This window comes from Pinus tabuliformis, chromosome 9, assembly GCF_031772625.1.
Source record: "Pinus tabuliformis cultivar Carrire ecotype Pingquan chromosome 9, CPIR1, whole genome shotgun sequence".
NCBI lineage: Eukaryota > Viridiplantae > Streptophyta > Pinopsida > Pinales > Pinaceae > Pinus > Pinus tabuliformis.
The window spans coordinates 634,161,988-634,177,345 of NC_142307.1; the positions used below are offsets into that span (position 1 = coordinate 634,161,988).

General features: G+C 37.7%; 1 protein-coding gene across 1 annotated transcript in view; it reads right to left on the bottom strand.

Moving 5' to 3' along the window:
* The window catches only part of LOC149150230 (pectin acetylesterase 3-like), a 392,890-nt gene that overhangs the window by 32,318 nt on the left and 345,214 nt on the right, over window positions 1-15,358 (bottom strand). The window contains exon 11 of the mRNA XM_089438183.1: window positions 2,654-2,799. Coding sequence (XP_089294309.1) covers window positions 2,654-2,799 — 146 coding nt within the window. The remainder of the gene's footprint in view (window positions 1-2,653; window positions 2,800-15,358) is intronic.

Genomic DNA, 15,358 nt, shown 5'->3' on the forward strand with positions numbered 1-15,358 from the left:
AGATCAAGCCTACTTAGTTATTCAAGATTTTTGCATAAGTTTAGAGCACAAGCAACATCATGGTGTAGTATTCCATACATTAAACATAAAATGAAAACTTTGCATAAGAGAGAAGCTTGCATGGCACAAAAATTATATCCATCCATTATATTTGCAAAAGAGAAGCTCCAAAATAGAATAGCATTAATCAAGATTCAAAACATCAAAATGCATCCAAGAACCTCCAATTCGTCCTCAATACCTAATGCGAAATTCTCAAGAAGAGATACTAATCCAAATCCAAGTGATGATCCAATGAAATGATCATCACAACAATACATATCCTTCCTAAGGGGTTCAATTTTCCTAATTAGGCCTAATAATGCCCCAACTAATAATATAATGTGCAAAAGTAACATAACTTGGTGACAAGCTCACCAAGATAGCTCCATAATACAAAAATAAGCCTCTCAAGAGGAAAAAATGATAGATACAATAGGTCGAAGGGTCGTTAAAGAGGTGTAATGGAGTCCAGTGTGTGCCAAGATGAATGAATGAGCTCCAACAATATTGATAAAGGGGGTGGCCCCTTGATATCCAAGAAAATGACCTGCGGCACCCCCAAGTGGTTGTGGGGGCACAAAACATCCTCATGGGTCTCCAAATGGATCGAACAAGCTTGTATCGCATATGTCAGGGCTAGAAGAATGATGCAAGCCCTCCCTTTGTCTCCCATGGTGAGACACATCCTCATCTGGGACCTAAATCAGCTACCAAGTGTGTGGTGCAAGAGTGTAGCTGGTTGGGCAAGGTGGTCCAAGTGCATCATCATCGTCAAATAAATGGAACATGAGAAAGCAATGTAAGGCGATGAAGGCTCCCATGATGTGGCAATCTTCTTTCTGCTACGGTGGAGGCCCTTGGATCTCAACACTCACCTTACAAGTGCCAATATGACCCTCTGGAGGGCTTGGACCCCGTATAGGGAGACCAAACCCAAGATGAAGACCCACCTACAATCCTGTATAATATTAAATGAATCCCCTCACCTTCCAGTACAACCAAACATTACTGCAATTGAGTAAGTGAGCTTACAAATCATAATGGGCCCAAGAGGACACTTCATAGTGCCATGCCCTTCCATAGTGGCCTTTAGAACATATAAGTGTCTCCAATTTTAAGAAGAAGGTTAACCAAGGACCCTATTAGGTGGTTTCAGCCTCTAAGGGGAGTTACATGTCCATCGTACATCCATCAAATGGCAGGTGGAATGTGATATAATGATGGAATGGAGTGGGGCATCAGGGGAAGGATCCAAGCCACGTGCCACAGTACAAGGGTAGCTATAAAAAGGGAAGCCCACACTTGGGTGTATGAAAGTAGGAGGGAGTAATCGTGGTACATGAGTTACCCCAGCCTTTATTTTTCCACCCTTCTTCATATGCCTTTCTCCTTTTATTGATTTTTCTTTTTTATAACTGCTCGGTGCTTTAGGGGATGAAAGCATGATGTGTAAGATATAGTAGTGAATACCCCCTGAAGGTGGAGCAGTTCATCACCCACCAAGGGTTGGGACAATCATGGCTTCCTTAATGATGTGGGGGGTCAATATGAGGGGCCCTAGAAACTAGGGTGATGGCCATAATGATAGGGTACATCTTTTGTTGGCTTTTTCCCATGTGCTAAATTTGTATATCCTAGCCATTTTTTGCATTTTATGGTACATTTCCTATTGAGAGTGGAAAAATTATGCTTTTACCTTTATTTTTAGCTTCCAACCTCTAGGGCATCGTTCTAGGCCCAACCCAAGATGTGGACAAGGGGAGGGGGAGGCTAACTCCTTGTCGACACAATGGACATATGTGGACTCGGATGGGAAATATGGTGAAAGGGGTTATAATGAACGAACGGGAGTGATGTATGTGGTTTCGAGAAGCGAGACCACGCAACCAAAATCAAGGTTTCCCATGTAGTTCCACCCCTACAACTAGTAGCCAATAAAGGAGATCGCAAAGGACTAGAATACAAGGTTAACCATCAAATTGGACAAAGGAGACAAGAGTACAAACCAAGCCCACTCTTTCCATTGAATCCCCCCACTAATCCATGCCCACAAGTGTCCATGATAAGTAAACAAAAATACCCAATTGCACAATGAAAAGCCATACCTTCGGGTTTGGAAGGCCCACCTTCAAGCATACGATCATAACATATGGGAAAGGTAGCATATGGTTGGCTCAAGTGGTGAAGATAGTGGCACATCAAGCTATTTGGTGGTTGCAAGGGGATGTTGGCTGTCGGCTAAGGACCATCTTAGGAGAAAACTTTTGCTCCTATGGGTATTACCCACCGGTGGTGGGTAGTAGTGCCCAATCTGATTTGTTGGCTCTTCTAGCATGGTTTTGAAAAGTAGCAAATCCTTGGATATTACCAAGATGTTTCCTATTGTAATTGTATTAAAAGAGCTATAATATATTGCATTACATCTATTGAATTTGATTAGTATATAGTTTTCATGCAAGAAATGCAAGATTAAAAGAGTTATACAATCCTGCTTAAATATTATAATCCTTAATTAAATTGACTAGGACCCTTAAACAAGTTAGAAAAAATAAAGGCCAATTAAATCCTTTACTAACCAAATATATGCTTTATACACTCAAAGTAGAATTACCTTGTTATTCATCTTCGGAGAGTCTGATGCAAACCATGTCTCTTGTTTCTCTGTTTGTTCATGGCAGAAGCATGAATTAATAAACATGCCTCCTGTTTTAGAGTACTTAAAAGTTTCCAATGCTTTAAGCATTTGTATCCTATAACCTGCTCACAACATGAAGATAAATGTTAGTTGACAATGATGGATCAATATACAAGGTGATCAATATCAAATGTTATGTTTTTTCATAGCTAGTACTATTAGTAGTTTAGGATAATCAAATTGATTCTCTTTTAATAGATATTGTTTTTAAAGAATTATGCTTGAAACCAAAGTTGGACTTTAAATCATGAATCTTTATAAATCAACAACAAATATTTTTTTCTATTTCAGACACAATACATTACATTAGAATGGATTGTACAATATATGTCACTAGCATTTACTATGGATTTAGGATACACAAAACACAAATCCATTAAAGTGCACGTATTCATGGAAAATGTGACTAGAGACAAGATTTCTATCAACATTTGAGAATTGTCATACAAGAGAACTATATCCAAAACAAAAGTTCAAAACAGTTAAAATAAAGTGCAAACCATATATGGAGATTAATTAAAATATCAATGTTTCTGATGTGGAGTGGCTTTGACAATGAGGATTTCATATTTAGGAATCCAGTACGAAGTATGGTTGGGTATAGCTACTAACTTCTAAACATTAGTGCTAGTAATAAAGAACATAAGCTAGTGAGAATTAAGAACACCAATACCTAACAAATGTTTCAGAGTGTTGGAAACATAATCCTTGGGGTTATGTAAAATTAGCATAATCACTTGACTGGAAGCTGAAAAGCCTCAAGTGAAGGCCAACAGACATAGAATTCAAAGAGGCCTCTTCGAATATGAAAACCAAGCGTCATAAAAAATGTATTTATATGTATATTTTATGAATAGTTTGTATCTCATATTTATCATAAATTTCTCTTGCATTCTTGTGAGTTCAACAGCAGTATTAGAGTCATTCTTGTGCCCGTTTCCTCTCGTTGGTGCTTATTTCTTCAGTATGAGACCCAATCCTAATTGTGTTCTCACCCCTTTCTTCTCTACTGGTGTGAACAAGGGTTTACATAATGTGAGAAGCCTCATTTGTCCACCCATTCACAAGCTTGAGTCTCTTCATTGTTGTTCAGTGTTCATAGGTTTTGTGTTAGCTTTTGTAGGTCAGCGAAGTATTTCCATGAGGGTGTCTACTTATGGAAATCTTCATTAAAAGTATCCCATGCGTTTTCAGAAGTTCACCTTCTTAATTAATTCATAAAGTGAACATTTTTTTACTAAAATTACTTTTAATTAATAAAGTGACTAAAGTGGGTCTCTTAATAATTTAATTAAAAAATAGCCATTGATCTCACAAAAGATCTCAACCGTTGAAGATTAGGTTTTTATCTCATGCCAAAGTTATAAAAGAAAGAGAGGGAAAAGGACAAAGACACACAAAGCATTCATTTTGCAAGTCACATGAGTGAAGAAGAAAATCAGAGATCTGATTTTCAACCATTGGTGAGGATTTCAACAATAGTTCAACAAGAAGGCAACCACTCTTTAGCAAGTGTCGTCAACAGCAAGGAAAAGAGCAGCCATACAGCCTAGTAGAGCAAGATGTACAACCATCTGTACGAATTTTGTACTGTCATATGGATTATGTACAATGATATGAATTTGAGGGAAATATGCCTTGATTTTCATGTAGACTATAGTTTTAAGGTTTGTTGTTCATTTGAGTGATTTTTCAGATTTGATTTTTCCCTATAAGGGAGATGTTGTAAGTTCTGAAGATAATTTTGAATGATGAACTGATCTAGAAGGGAAAAAATATTTGTGCACTATGTGTGATTGCTTTTCTCATTTTCCATTGCATGCAAAAGTTAATAATTCTAGCAAGTAACTAGATTTGATTTGTTTTCTTATAAAGTTATTTTTAGAATATTTTAACATGGTATCAGAGCACTTGCTTTGAGAGAAAAATATATCTATAGGTTTTCAGGTTACTTTAATAAGCTTGAGAGACAGATATCAGGACATCCATGTTGGTAATCAATTTGATGTGCTCTAGCCTCGAAATTTTGCAGAGAGACTAAGACACATGCATTCTCCAAGACCCAGAAATCATTTGGGAAAATTCCACCTAGAGATGGTTTAATTAATCATTTTTTAATGTATTCCTAAGTCTAAAGTTAGGAAATGTGGTTAATTAAATCTGGTGCGAATATTCTAGAAGAACATGAGGATCAACTCCTATTTAATCTTAGCCTTTGATTATGTTTTAATCTTGGTCGTTGGTGCTCCAATGAGAGATTATAAGAAGGAGCTTGATGGGAACTTGGAAAACACACCAAGGTAGTGAGATCTAGAGATCGAATTTCTCAAGAATCGTAGTGCTGAGTTGCCGGAGAGAGATCAAGTGATATTCTTGCAGTGAGGGGAAAGGATAGTAGACCAGAGGGGATCTTTTAGTTCTAGAGAGTGAAAAGTAAAGAAGGCAATGAGAGGTTCAGAGAGGCAGTGCAGTGCCACGTAGAGGTAGCGCAGTGCTTCAAAGGGAGTTTTTACATTTGCTGGGAGAGACGAGATCTAGTGTCGGAAGTCGGGGTGTGAGATCAGAGGGCCAGAGAGTCAAGTTCCAGTCAGAAAATCGATTAGCTGGAAGGGTGACGCAGTTCCTAGAATCTGTGATGCAGATCTACATAGGCTGACACAAAGACTGCACAAAGGCAGCGTGGGGCTAGCCATTCAGAGCCTGGATCAAATTCAGATCGCCAATGACAGTGTGAGAATATTTCTCACTACCTCTTTTCTAGTTTATTCTCTGTATCAGATTGCCAGTTTGGGCTTCTAAATATTTTTACTTAGAACTACTGCATAATAATAAAACCCTCAACTGTTGCACCGGTTCTCCCAAGTTGGGTTTTTTCAGGGACATTGGTCCAAAAACAATGGTGTGTTTGTGTGTGTGTTTATTTCTCTCCTGTGCAGCATTTTGTTTCCGCGGTAGTTTATGTTATGAAGGTTGTAGTAGATTTTATTTCGATGTTTACTATGCAACACTAAATAACTAGATTCATAAATTAAGAATTAGGAGAAATTTAATCAGTTGCTACAGTAGGAATTCGGTTCACCAAATTTTCACATGGTATTAGAGCACAGATCGTAAGCCACACAACTAAGTGCAAAAAGAAGGGGCAATTCGAATTTTCGCATAGGCAGTAATTCGAAACCCTTAGCGGAAACGTATTTCCTTAACGAGAAGGGTCAGTATTTTCATGGAAATTTTACTTCTCTGAGTGAGCCGACAAAGAATAAAATTTCCCAGATCAAAGAGTACCAAAGGCAAAGGAAGTAGCAATAGTTTCGTTGTAGAGTAGATCTTCAGCTGGGACACAGATTTTGCAGCAGTTTGCTAGTGAAAATAGTGTCAGGAGGAAGGAAGAGCATACACTGATGGAATTCTTTCCTCGGGGGACTTCTAGCCAAGAAGTTCGAATTTTTCTTAGCAGAGCAACAATAGTTGTGTGCAGGATTTCTCACTCCATAAGGGAGTGCGAATAGCTGGGCAGTAGTTGCGCAGACGAGAAGAGGAAGCAATTCAACTTTTCTTGGAGAGATGGCAACAACTGAATTGAGAGATTAAGATCAGTTGGATGGAGACTCCAACTATGTGATTTGCAAGACTAGGATCTCCTTCCTTCTAGATGAGCATGATCTCAAGATGTATGCCAATAGTGTGGTAGTTGTGCTCGCCGATGCAGATCCACTCAAGAAGTACAAGGCTGAGATGGTGAAGACTAAGAGGATCATTCTCGATGAGGTTCGAGATCATGTAGTATCCCATATAGCTGGCAAGGATACTGCCCAATAGATGTGGGAAGCCTTAGCTATGCTATACGAAGGATCTTCCAAGCAGTGGAAGATGTACTTAGAAGAGAAGTTGAGATGCATGAGGATGCAAAAACGGGAGCAAATAGACCGCTTCCTTAAGAGGCTTCAGGAAGTCTGAGATCAACTGGATTCAGTAGGGTTAGGGCCCCAACCAACAGATTTTGTTTGATTAGCCCTGAATAACATTTCTGAAGATTAACAAGTGTTTGTCCATAGCATCCTGGGCAAAGAACACCTACCAGATTGGGAACGTGTATGGGATGATATGCGGTAGGAGGAGATGAGGCGTGATCTCATGAAGGCCACAATCAATGGCAGTAGCAGTATTGGGACGAAGGTCGTGAAGGAAGAGGAGGACGTGGCCCTTGCATCAAAGGGGCAACAGGAGCAACGCAAGAGGAAAAAGGTCATTTCAAAAATCAAGTGCTTCAGGTGTGGTGAGATGGGCCACTACAACAATTAGTGTCCTCTCAGAAAAAGGGGCAAGGAGGAGAAGTAGGATCAGCAAGCTGCATCCGCTGATATTGACAGACTTTCCTCTTGGCTAGAGGAAGAGTTTTCCATGATTGTCAAGATGCCTCCAGGTCGAAGGTGGGTTGATCTAGAGTTGTAGCCTCAGAGAGCTACAGGATGGGCAGGATCCTTGAGCAATCCACCTCTTGGATCAAGACCTTGCTACGGGAGCCCATAGTCAGCAGTAGCAGGATGGACCTGTGTCAGGTCATGTAGTTAGGTGCCAGAGTGACAAATGCAGTAGCTAGTAGCGGTCAGATATTGAGCAGCACAGAACAAAGTCAACAGCAGTGCAGAGGCTTCAATGGCAGTGCAGAGTCTAGCAACAGTCAAAACTCGGACGACGGATGCATCATACTAAACATAGTTAGTTCAGTATTTTGGATGTTTTTCCGTTGTAGATGTTGCAATGGCAGCAACAACAGAGTTGCAGTGCAGATGCAATGTTGGCAACAATTCAACAGAGTCAGTAGTAGCATGGCTGTAGCAATCAGAGTTGAGCAGTAGTTGATGGGAAGCAGAGCCAGACATCAGCAGCATAACAGGAGATGGTATAGAGACAGAGTGATGCTACGGTGGGTTGCACACTAGAGCACATTCCTCGCTAAGAGGGAGTGTTGATTTATGTAGCATCAGATGTGCTCTAGCCTCGAAATTTTGCAGAGAGACTAAGACACATGCATTCTCCAAGACCCAAAAATTGTTTGGGATAATTCCACCTAGAGATGGTTTAATTAAAATAATTAATCATTTTTTAATGTATTCCTAAGTCTAAACTTAGAAAATGTGATTAATTAAAGAGTATTAATTAAATGTAGTGCGAATTTTCTAGAAGAAGACAAGGATCAATTCCCAGTTAATATTATCTTTTGATTATGTTTTAATCTTGGTCGTTGGTCCTCCAACAAGAGATTATAAGAAGGATCTTGATGGGCACTTGGAAAACACACACAAGATAGTGAGATCTAGAGATCGAATTTCTTAAGAGTAGCAGCGTTGAGTTGTCGGAGAGAGATCAAGTGATCTTCTTGCAATGAGGGGCAGGGATAGTAGACCGAAGGGAATTTTTAGTTCCAGAGAGTCCAAAGAAGAGAAGCCAACAAAAGGTTCAGAGATGCAGCGCAGTGCCACACAGAGGCAGCGCAGTGCTTCAGAGGAAGTTCATAATTTTCCTGGGAGAGTCGAGATCTAGTGCCGAAAGCCAGGGTGTGAGACCGGAGGGCCAAAGATTCAAGTTCCAGTCAGTAAATCAATCAGCTGGAAGGGTGACACAATTCCTATAATCCGTGATGCAGATCTTCGTAGACTAACACAAAGACTATGCAGAGGCATTGTGGGGCTAGCCATTTATAGCCTGGATCAGATTCAAATCACCAGTGACAGAGTGAGAATATTTCTCACTACCTCTTTGCCAGTTTATTCTCTGTATTAGATTTCCAATTTGGGCATATAAAGATTTGTACTCAAAAACTACTGCATAATAATAAAATCCTCAGTTGTTGCACCGGTTTTCCCAAGTTGGGTTTTTCCAGGGACATTGGTCCAAAAACAACAATGTATTTGTGTGTGTTTTTGTTTCCGCAATATTTTATGTTGTGAAGGTTGTATTAACTTTTATTTTGATGTTTACTGTGTAACGTTGTAAATAACTTGATTCAGAAATTAACAAGTAGGAGAAATTTAATCAGTTGTAGTAGTAGGAATTCGAGTCACCAAATTTTCACATTTGAGAGTTGAGGATTAACTTGATGGGGTTTCAAATTTCCTGCCATGAAAGGCAAGAATCTCAGTGATCTTCAAGGATCGACGCTTGTGAGAAGTTGTGTCCAACCCTCCTCCAACTCCAATGCAGACATTAGGGAGCACACAGACACCAGTAGTAGTAGACCCGGCCATGCAAGAAACATGGGATAAGAACATACAGGCACAAAGGGTGTTCCTTGAAGCTATTAAGGATCATTTGATTCCACATGTTGCAGAAAATACCATATCTAAATAGATGTTTGATGCCATGGTATCACTATTTCAAAGTGATAACAAAGGTTAGAAAATGATTCTCAAAAATAAGCTTAGAGAGTGTAGAATGAACCCATTCAACAACTTGACCAGCTACCTTATGAGGATCACACAAATCCATGACCAACTTGTAGCTATTGGAGAAGTTGAATTGGACGCAAAGTTAGTGAATGTGGCTCTGAATGGGTTCAAAAACGCTTGGTAACCATTCATCATGGGAATCTGTGCTCGGGAGAAATTTCCCAACTAAGAGAGACTTTGGGATGATTGCGTCAAAGAGGAGACTCATAAAGAGTCCAAGACTAGCAAACAGGGAGGAGGAGTAGTAGATGAAAACATGGCCTTAGTCAACAGGACGAAGAAGACCAAAGGGAAAGTTTCCATCAAGAAGGGTGACATGCAATAAGAGGGACAACAGTTCGAGAAGAAGAGAGATATGAGCAAGATTAAATGTGATATCTTCCATAAGAATGGCCATTTTGCTTCTCAGTGTCCACATAGGAAGAAGAGCAAGGGGAAGTCGTAGACAATTGTAGCAATAGTAGAGACACAGTTAAGATTTCTTCCAGGTTCGAGAGTGACTTTTCACTCGTGTATTTTCTTTCTATTAGCACCATTGCTATACGTGCCTAATACTTGGGAAGTGGAACCTCCTGCGACATGACAAAGGCTAGAGAGATATTCAATGGTGGTTTTGTAGAGGACAACTCAAGGATCCATATTAAGATTAGTGATGATGCAAAGTATGTAGTGAAGGTACAAGGGACAGTTCAATTCTAGCTTGAGTTAAGAGGTTACTTTGATGCACAGGAGGTACCCTATGTACTTGGACCAAAGAGGAACCTTTTGTCCATCCAAATCATGGAGGAAAAAGGTTATGAGGTTAACTTTCGAAGGGCACAAATGTTCATCTTCCTAGAGTGAGACAATCATAATACAGTGAGGATTGGAGTCCAAGAGGGGAACCTATATAGACTTTAGGGTAAGCCTACTTAAGCCTTAGGAACTAATGCACAATAGTGAGAGCATGTGCAATATTTGGTACAGGAGGATGTGGCATATCCATCACAAATCTCTATCATTACTAAGATGGATGGTCACTAGACTTCCAAACTTTAGTCTGGACCAGTAGGGAGTGTGCAAAGGGTGTGCACTTGGAAAGAATGTCAAGGCATCCTTCCCTAGCAGCGAGAATTGATCCAAAGGCATTCTGGATCTAATCCATTCTGATTTAGAAAAAGCCTATGTCAGTGTCTTTAGTAAAGGGCACATCTTACTATGTGACCTTCAATGATGACTTCTCTAAGAAGAATTAGATCTACTTCGTGAAGAAAATGGGTGTGGTCTTCGATCATTTCCAAGCTTTCAAATCTCAAGAGGAAAACATGATATCAAAGAAGATCGAGGTGCTAAGGAAAGATAATGAACGTGAATACACCTCTAATGAGTTCATTGATTTCTATGAGGAAGGGATCAAGAGGGAGAATATGGTGTCCTACAACCCGCAACAAAATGGGTTGCAGAAAGAAAGAATAGGTTTATCATCAATGCGGTGAAGGCCATGATCCATGAATAGGTTTTTTCAATCTTTTTGTGAGCCGAAGCATGCAACATAGTTGAGTATTTGTAGAATAGGAACCCACAATGGATTCTAGAGGATAAGACACTGAAGAAACATTTACATGCAAGAAGCCTAAGATAGGAAATCTTAGGATATTTGGTTTTCCAGTCTGTTGACCACTACGTGTCAACGACCCATAGCAATACACCCCCTTTTTCACAAAAATGGATTGCGCCTGATCGATGTGTCCTTGTCATCCAGTTTTCATCATCAACCTGATTGTCATGTTATAATGTAAACCCATTCTGCATGTATATGATGTAAATAATCTCAGCAGATCTGTGTCATGTATGTAATTGCCTAGGTAAACCTATTTTTCTGGTGACGATCTACATTTCGGGAGGTTTTTTGTCTCACTGATCCATTCTCGGATGATCGGCAGAGTTTTCCTTTAGCCTTACCCCCAAAGCCGAAATGAGTTTTGTCACCAAAATCTTAGGCAAGTCCTAGTGTTATAGATCGAGTCTATGTAAAAGTGATTTGGGAATAATCCTAACTATTTGGTTGGGTTATTTTATTACAAATTTCTTAGTCTGCTGGATTATATTTGTGTCGCAGAAATGGGTAGTTTGTGAGGGTCTATTTCAGATGGGTTTTCCCCCTTGTGATGTAAAATATATGAAAATAATGATGTAAAGTGTCTTCAGGGTTGGAAAAATAATTTATCCCCTCATAGGTTAATTAATTAAATTTTCTGGCCAAAAATTAATTAAAATCCTAAGCCAGAAATTTAATTAATTATAGGTCCTAAGTAAATTTAAATTTTCCGAAGGAAAAATTCGTGGGTTCTTAAAATTCAAATTTTAAAAGGTCCTAGGACTAAGGAAAATTAATTATTTTGCTAAATTTTAAGCCTTTGGTCCCTGGGGTTTAAGTCAAAGTCAAATTTTTGAGGAAATTAGCTCAAAATTTTTATTTTTGGGTTAATTAAAATGCATTTAATTGAAAAATTCGAATTTCCTCAAGAATTTAATATTTCTACGGATAAGATTAAAAAGAAATTTAATTGTTATCGATGCTCGAAATTGCTCTGACAAGAATCACTCGAACTAGCCGTTGCAAGATTTATCTTTAAATAGGAGGTCAATTGTCAGTTGAGATCATCTGACCTTTGAGTCATGTACTAAGCTCTCAAGCTCTCTTGTATACTTTTTTGAATTAATGCAAAAGTCTTTGGGGTTTCAACGTGCTATAGTGTTCCTCTTCATGAATTTATGGTAACATTGTTTTAATTTCTGCTTAATATTATGTGAAAACTATCAATCAATATCTCTCTTAGAATAATCTAAATACAAATATCTTGTTCAGTTTGTTGGATCTAGGGTAACATTTTTAATTTTGATTGAAGTAGTAAGTATCTCTATTTCTTCGAAATTTTATTGTTGTTCTATTTCTCTACTTGATTTTATGGTTGACCTAGTGTTTGCAGAAGATCTCTCAGGTTCTCATTGAGTGTTTTGGGATAGTTCTCAGTTGGACCAGCCAACTCTCAACACATATTTTCTGAAGAGCCTACTTCATATAAGCCTCAGGATTTATCTAATGATAATCTTTTTTTTCTGCAGAGTGTTTTTGGACTAGTACCTCTCTAAAATTTCAAAATATTTTAAATATTTTGTGGAAATTTTGATGGATCTGACTATTAAGAGCCTTAGATTATTAGATCTGGGAGCAGAATTCGACTCATACTCCTCAGATCTGATAGATCTGTAAATTATTTGTATAGATCTGTTATTTACTTGTGTAGTTATGAAATTTTGTAACATAATTTTGAATTTTAACACTTGGGCTTTTTGGGATTTTCTCTAGTTTTGTACATATTGGGTATTGGGTGTTTCTCTTTTCACTTGTGTAGGAATAGATTTGAGAAATCAGCCAAGAAGATCTTCAGATCTGAGCTAGATCTAGACCCTACAGGGTAAGATCTATGCTCAAAGATTGTTTGCAGGAATAGATTTGAGAAATCAACCAAGAAAATCTTCAGATCTGAGCTAGATCTAGACCCTAGAGGGCAAGATCTGGGCTCAAAGGTTGTTTGCAGAAATAGATCTGGTAAATCAGCCAAACAAATCTTCAGATTTGAGATTTTTCCAAGCAGATCTGGGGCTTTTGAGACAAATCTAGGCCCTAAAAGGCAATGTCTTGTCCCAAATATTTTTTCAAGGCCAGCCATTAAAGATTTTGCAATAAATCGTAAGATCTAAAGCAAAATAATTTTTTTTAGAACAAAGGTTTCAAGTTTTGGGGCTCTCAAACCCAGATCTACCTTCTCCTTGCCCAACGCTAGTTCTATTGGACCTAGTGCTAGCTCTCATTGGCCCTAGATTCCCTTGCTCCATTTCTGATTTGAATATTTGATTTTCTGAAGCTAATCATTGGTGGGTTTTTGCAGAAAATTTGGTAAAATTTTTTGTTTCAGATATTGAATTTTTTTTTTGCAACTTGGGCAAGTGATCTTCAAGGCCTAGGGCCTAAGGGTTTGATCTTTAAACCATCTTTTTCCTCACTGTATTTTACAACAATCATATACCTTTCTAATAGTGGTGAAAAACACATCTAAGAGGTTTGAAATTAACTAAAAATTTGTTAAATACATTAATAAGTCATTTATGTTTGATGTGTATCAAGAATTTGGCCTAGATCTACATTTTGGGTCACCGTTATCTCTAAATAATTCTGTTTCTGAAGTCTGAAATATAACAGTGGAAAAATTTCATGTGGGTTAGCCTAAAATCAATTCCTAAGTTGTCTAATACATTAAAGAATTAATTTCTTGAGTTGAGCATTCATCATGAGGCTTATTTCATGTTTTAATTGCTAGTTGTAATAAGTATATTATATCTAATATAATTCCAGAAATCACATCATAATAGGCTGAAAATTTTTGATAATTCATGTGGGCAAGTTTGGAAAAATTTCGGTAAATTTTTGGCATAAAGATATGATTGATAGCTTACTATTTTCATTGTCATATTGCTGCTATCATAAAGTTTTTCTTGTTGTTGTCTGTTGTCGCGCAAATTGACACGACAACGCTCAGACCGGGGGCTGTCACTCTGATCCCCGATCCCTCCGTTTAAGCCTGTCTCCCGTGGCTAAGGGGGGTAGTCCCTGTGAGATGATGAGACCAACTGTCGACCAGTTGGTTGGGAGACACGAGATACGATATAAAAAGGACTCGATGGATTTGATTAATTGAGCAGACCAGTGCCTTAAGAGATCGATGCAGAAACGATTACTTGTTAAATGATATAGAAACATGGACCATGAACAGCAACCATCTATCATCAGCTAAATCACATGACCAAAACGATATCCAGCAATTGAAAACTTCAAAAAGATGAAAGCTTAAAACCACCACGAGAATCGTAAATTATTAACCAGATATCATATTTCGTATCTCAAACTTGAAAATTTAGCATCTCAGCATAAAACATATAACGTGAAAGCTCCTGAGACTGGCAAAAATAATTTCCCACAAAATTTTTATTTTTCAATTTTTTTTTTTTTTTTTTTAATATAAATCTAAAAATAAAAATCTAAAAAAAACTAAACTAGACTAAAAAAATTAAATTAAAATTAAAAAATCTATCAAAAAACATTTTTTTTATTTTTTATTTTTTATATTTATTTTTTATTTTTTATAACAAAATTTAAAAAAAACTATTTTAAAATCTAAACAAAATAAATCCTAACAAAGTCCTAAAACAAAAATTAAAATCTTAAATCTAAAATTTTAAATAAAACTAAATCTAAACAATTTTTACAAATGAATCCCTTTCTTATATTTTTTTATTTCTCATTTTTTATATTATAAAAATCCTAAAAAAGAAAAAAAAATGTAAAACTAAACTCCAAAATCTAACTAATATCTAAAAAAATGAAAATCTAAAAAACAAATATTAAAGTCTAAAACTAAAATCTAAAATAATTAAAAGCTAAAAGACAACCTAACTCTAAACTCTACAGATCTAACATAAATCTAAAAAAAAAACCAAAGTCTAAACGTAAACGCATTTTTTATTTGATTTTTTAGGAATTTATATGTAATAAAATGAAACTATTTAAAAAAAAAAGGATTAAAATCTAAATACGTAACAAAAAACCCTAAGTGAATACATACAAACCAAAACGCATTAAGAAATCTCGATTTACCTGTTCACCGAAAATCGATTACCTGTTCTGCGTTAAAATGGAGATCCCCGCTCAAACGAAAGGAATATTGACGCGTGCAAGGAGAATCACAGTCGACGGCAAGGAAATTTTGAGGGGTTTTCGACGGCGAGATAGCAGATTGACTTACCAGATTGTTTCGACCACAGAGATATTCGTTTTTCAGTGGAAATCGAAAGTGCTGAAGTGGGAACGCAGGTATACTGGCAGCGGATTTGAATTGGAATGGTAACCCTGGAGCCTTCACGCAGTAAAGCCACCACACCACAGCTGATCTCCCTGAAGTCATGCGTATCACCTGAGAAAAGAAAGCGATTGAACGTGCTCCCTTTCAAATACGTTCAGTAGTTTCTTCTGTCGGCGGAGATGTAAAAATACGCAGGTGGAATTGCAGGTGCAAAGGGCGGGACGTGTTTGCTGTCTGGAGGAACGATGAGACCCAAAAATGTATGCCGAGGA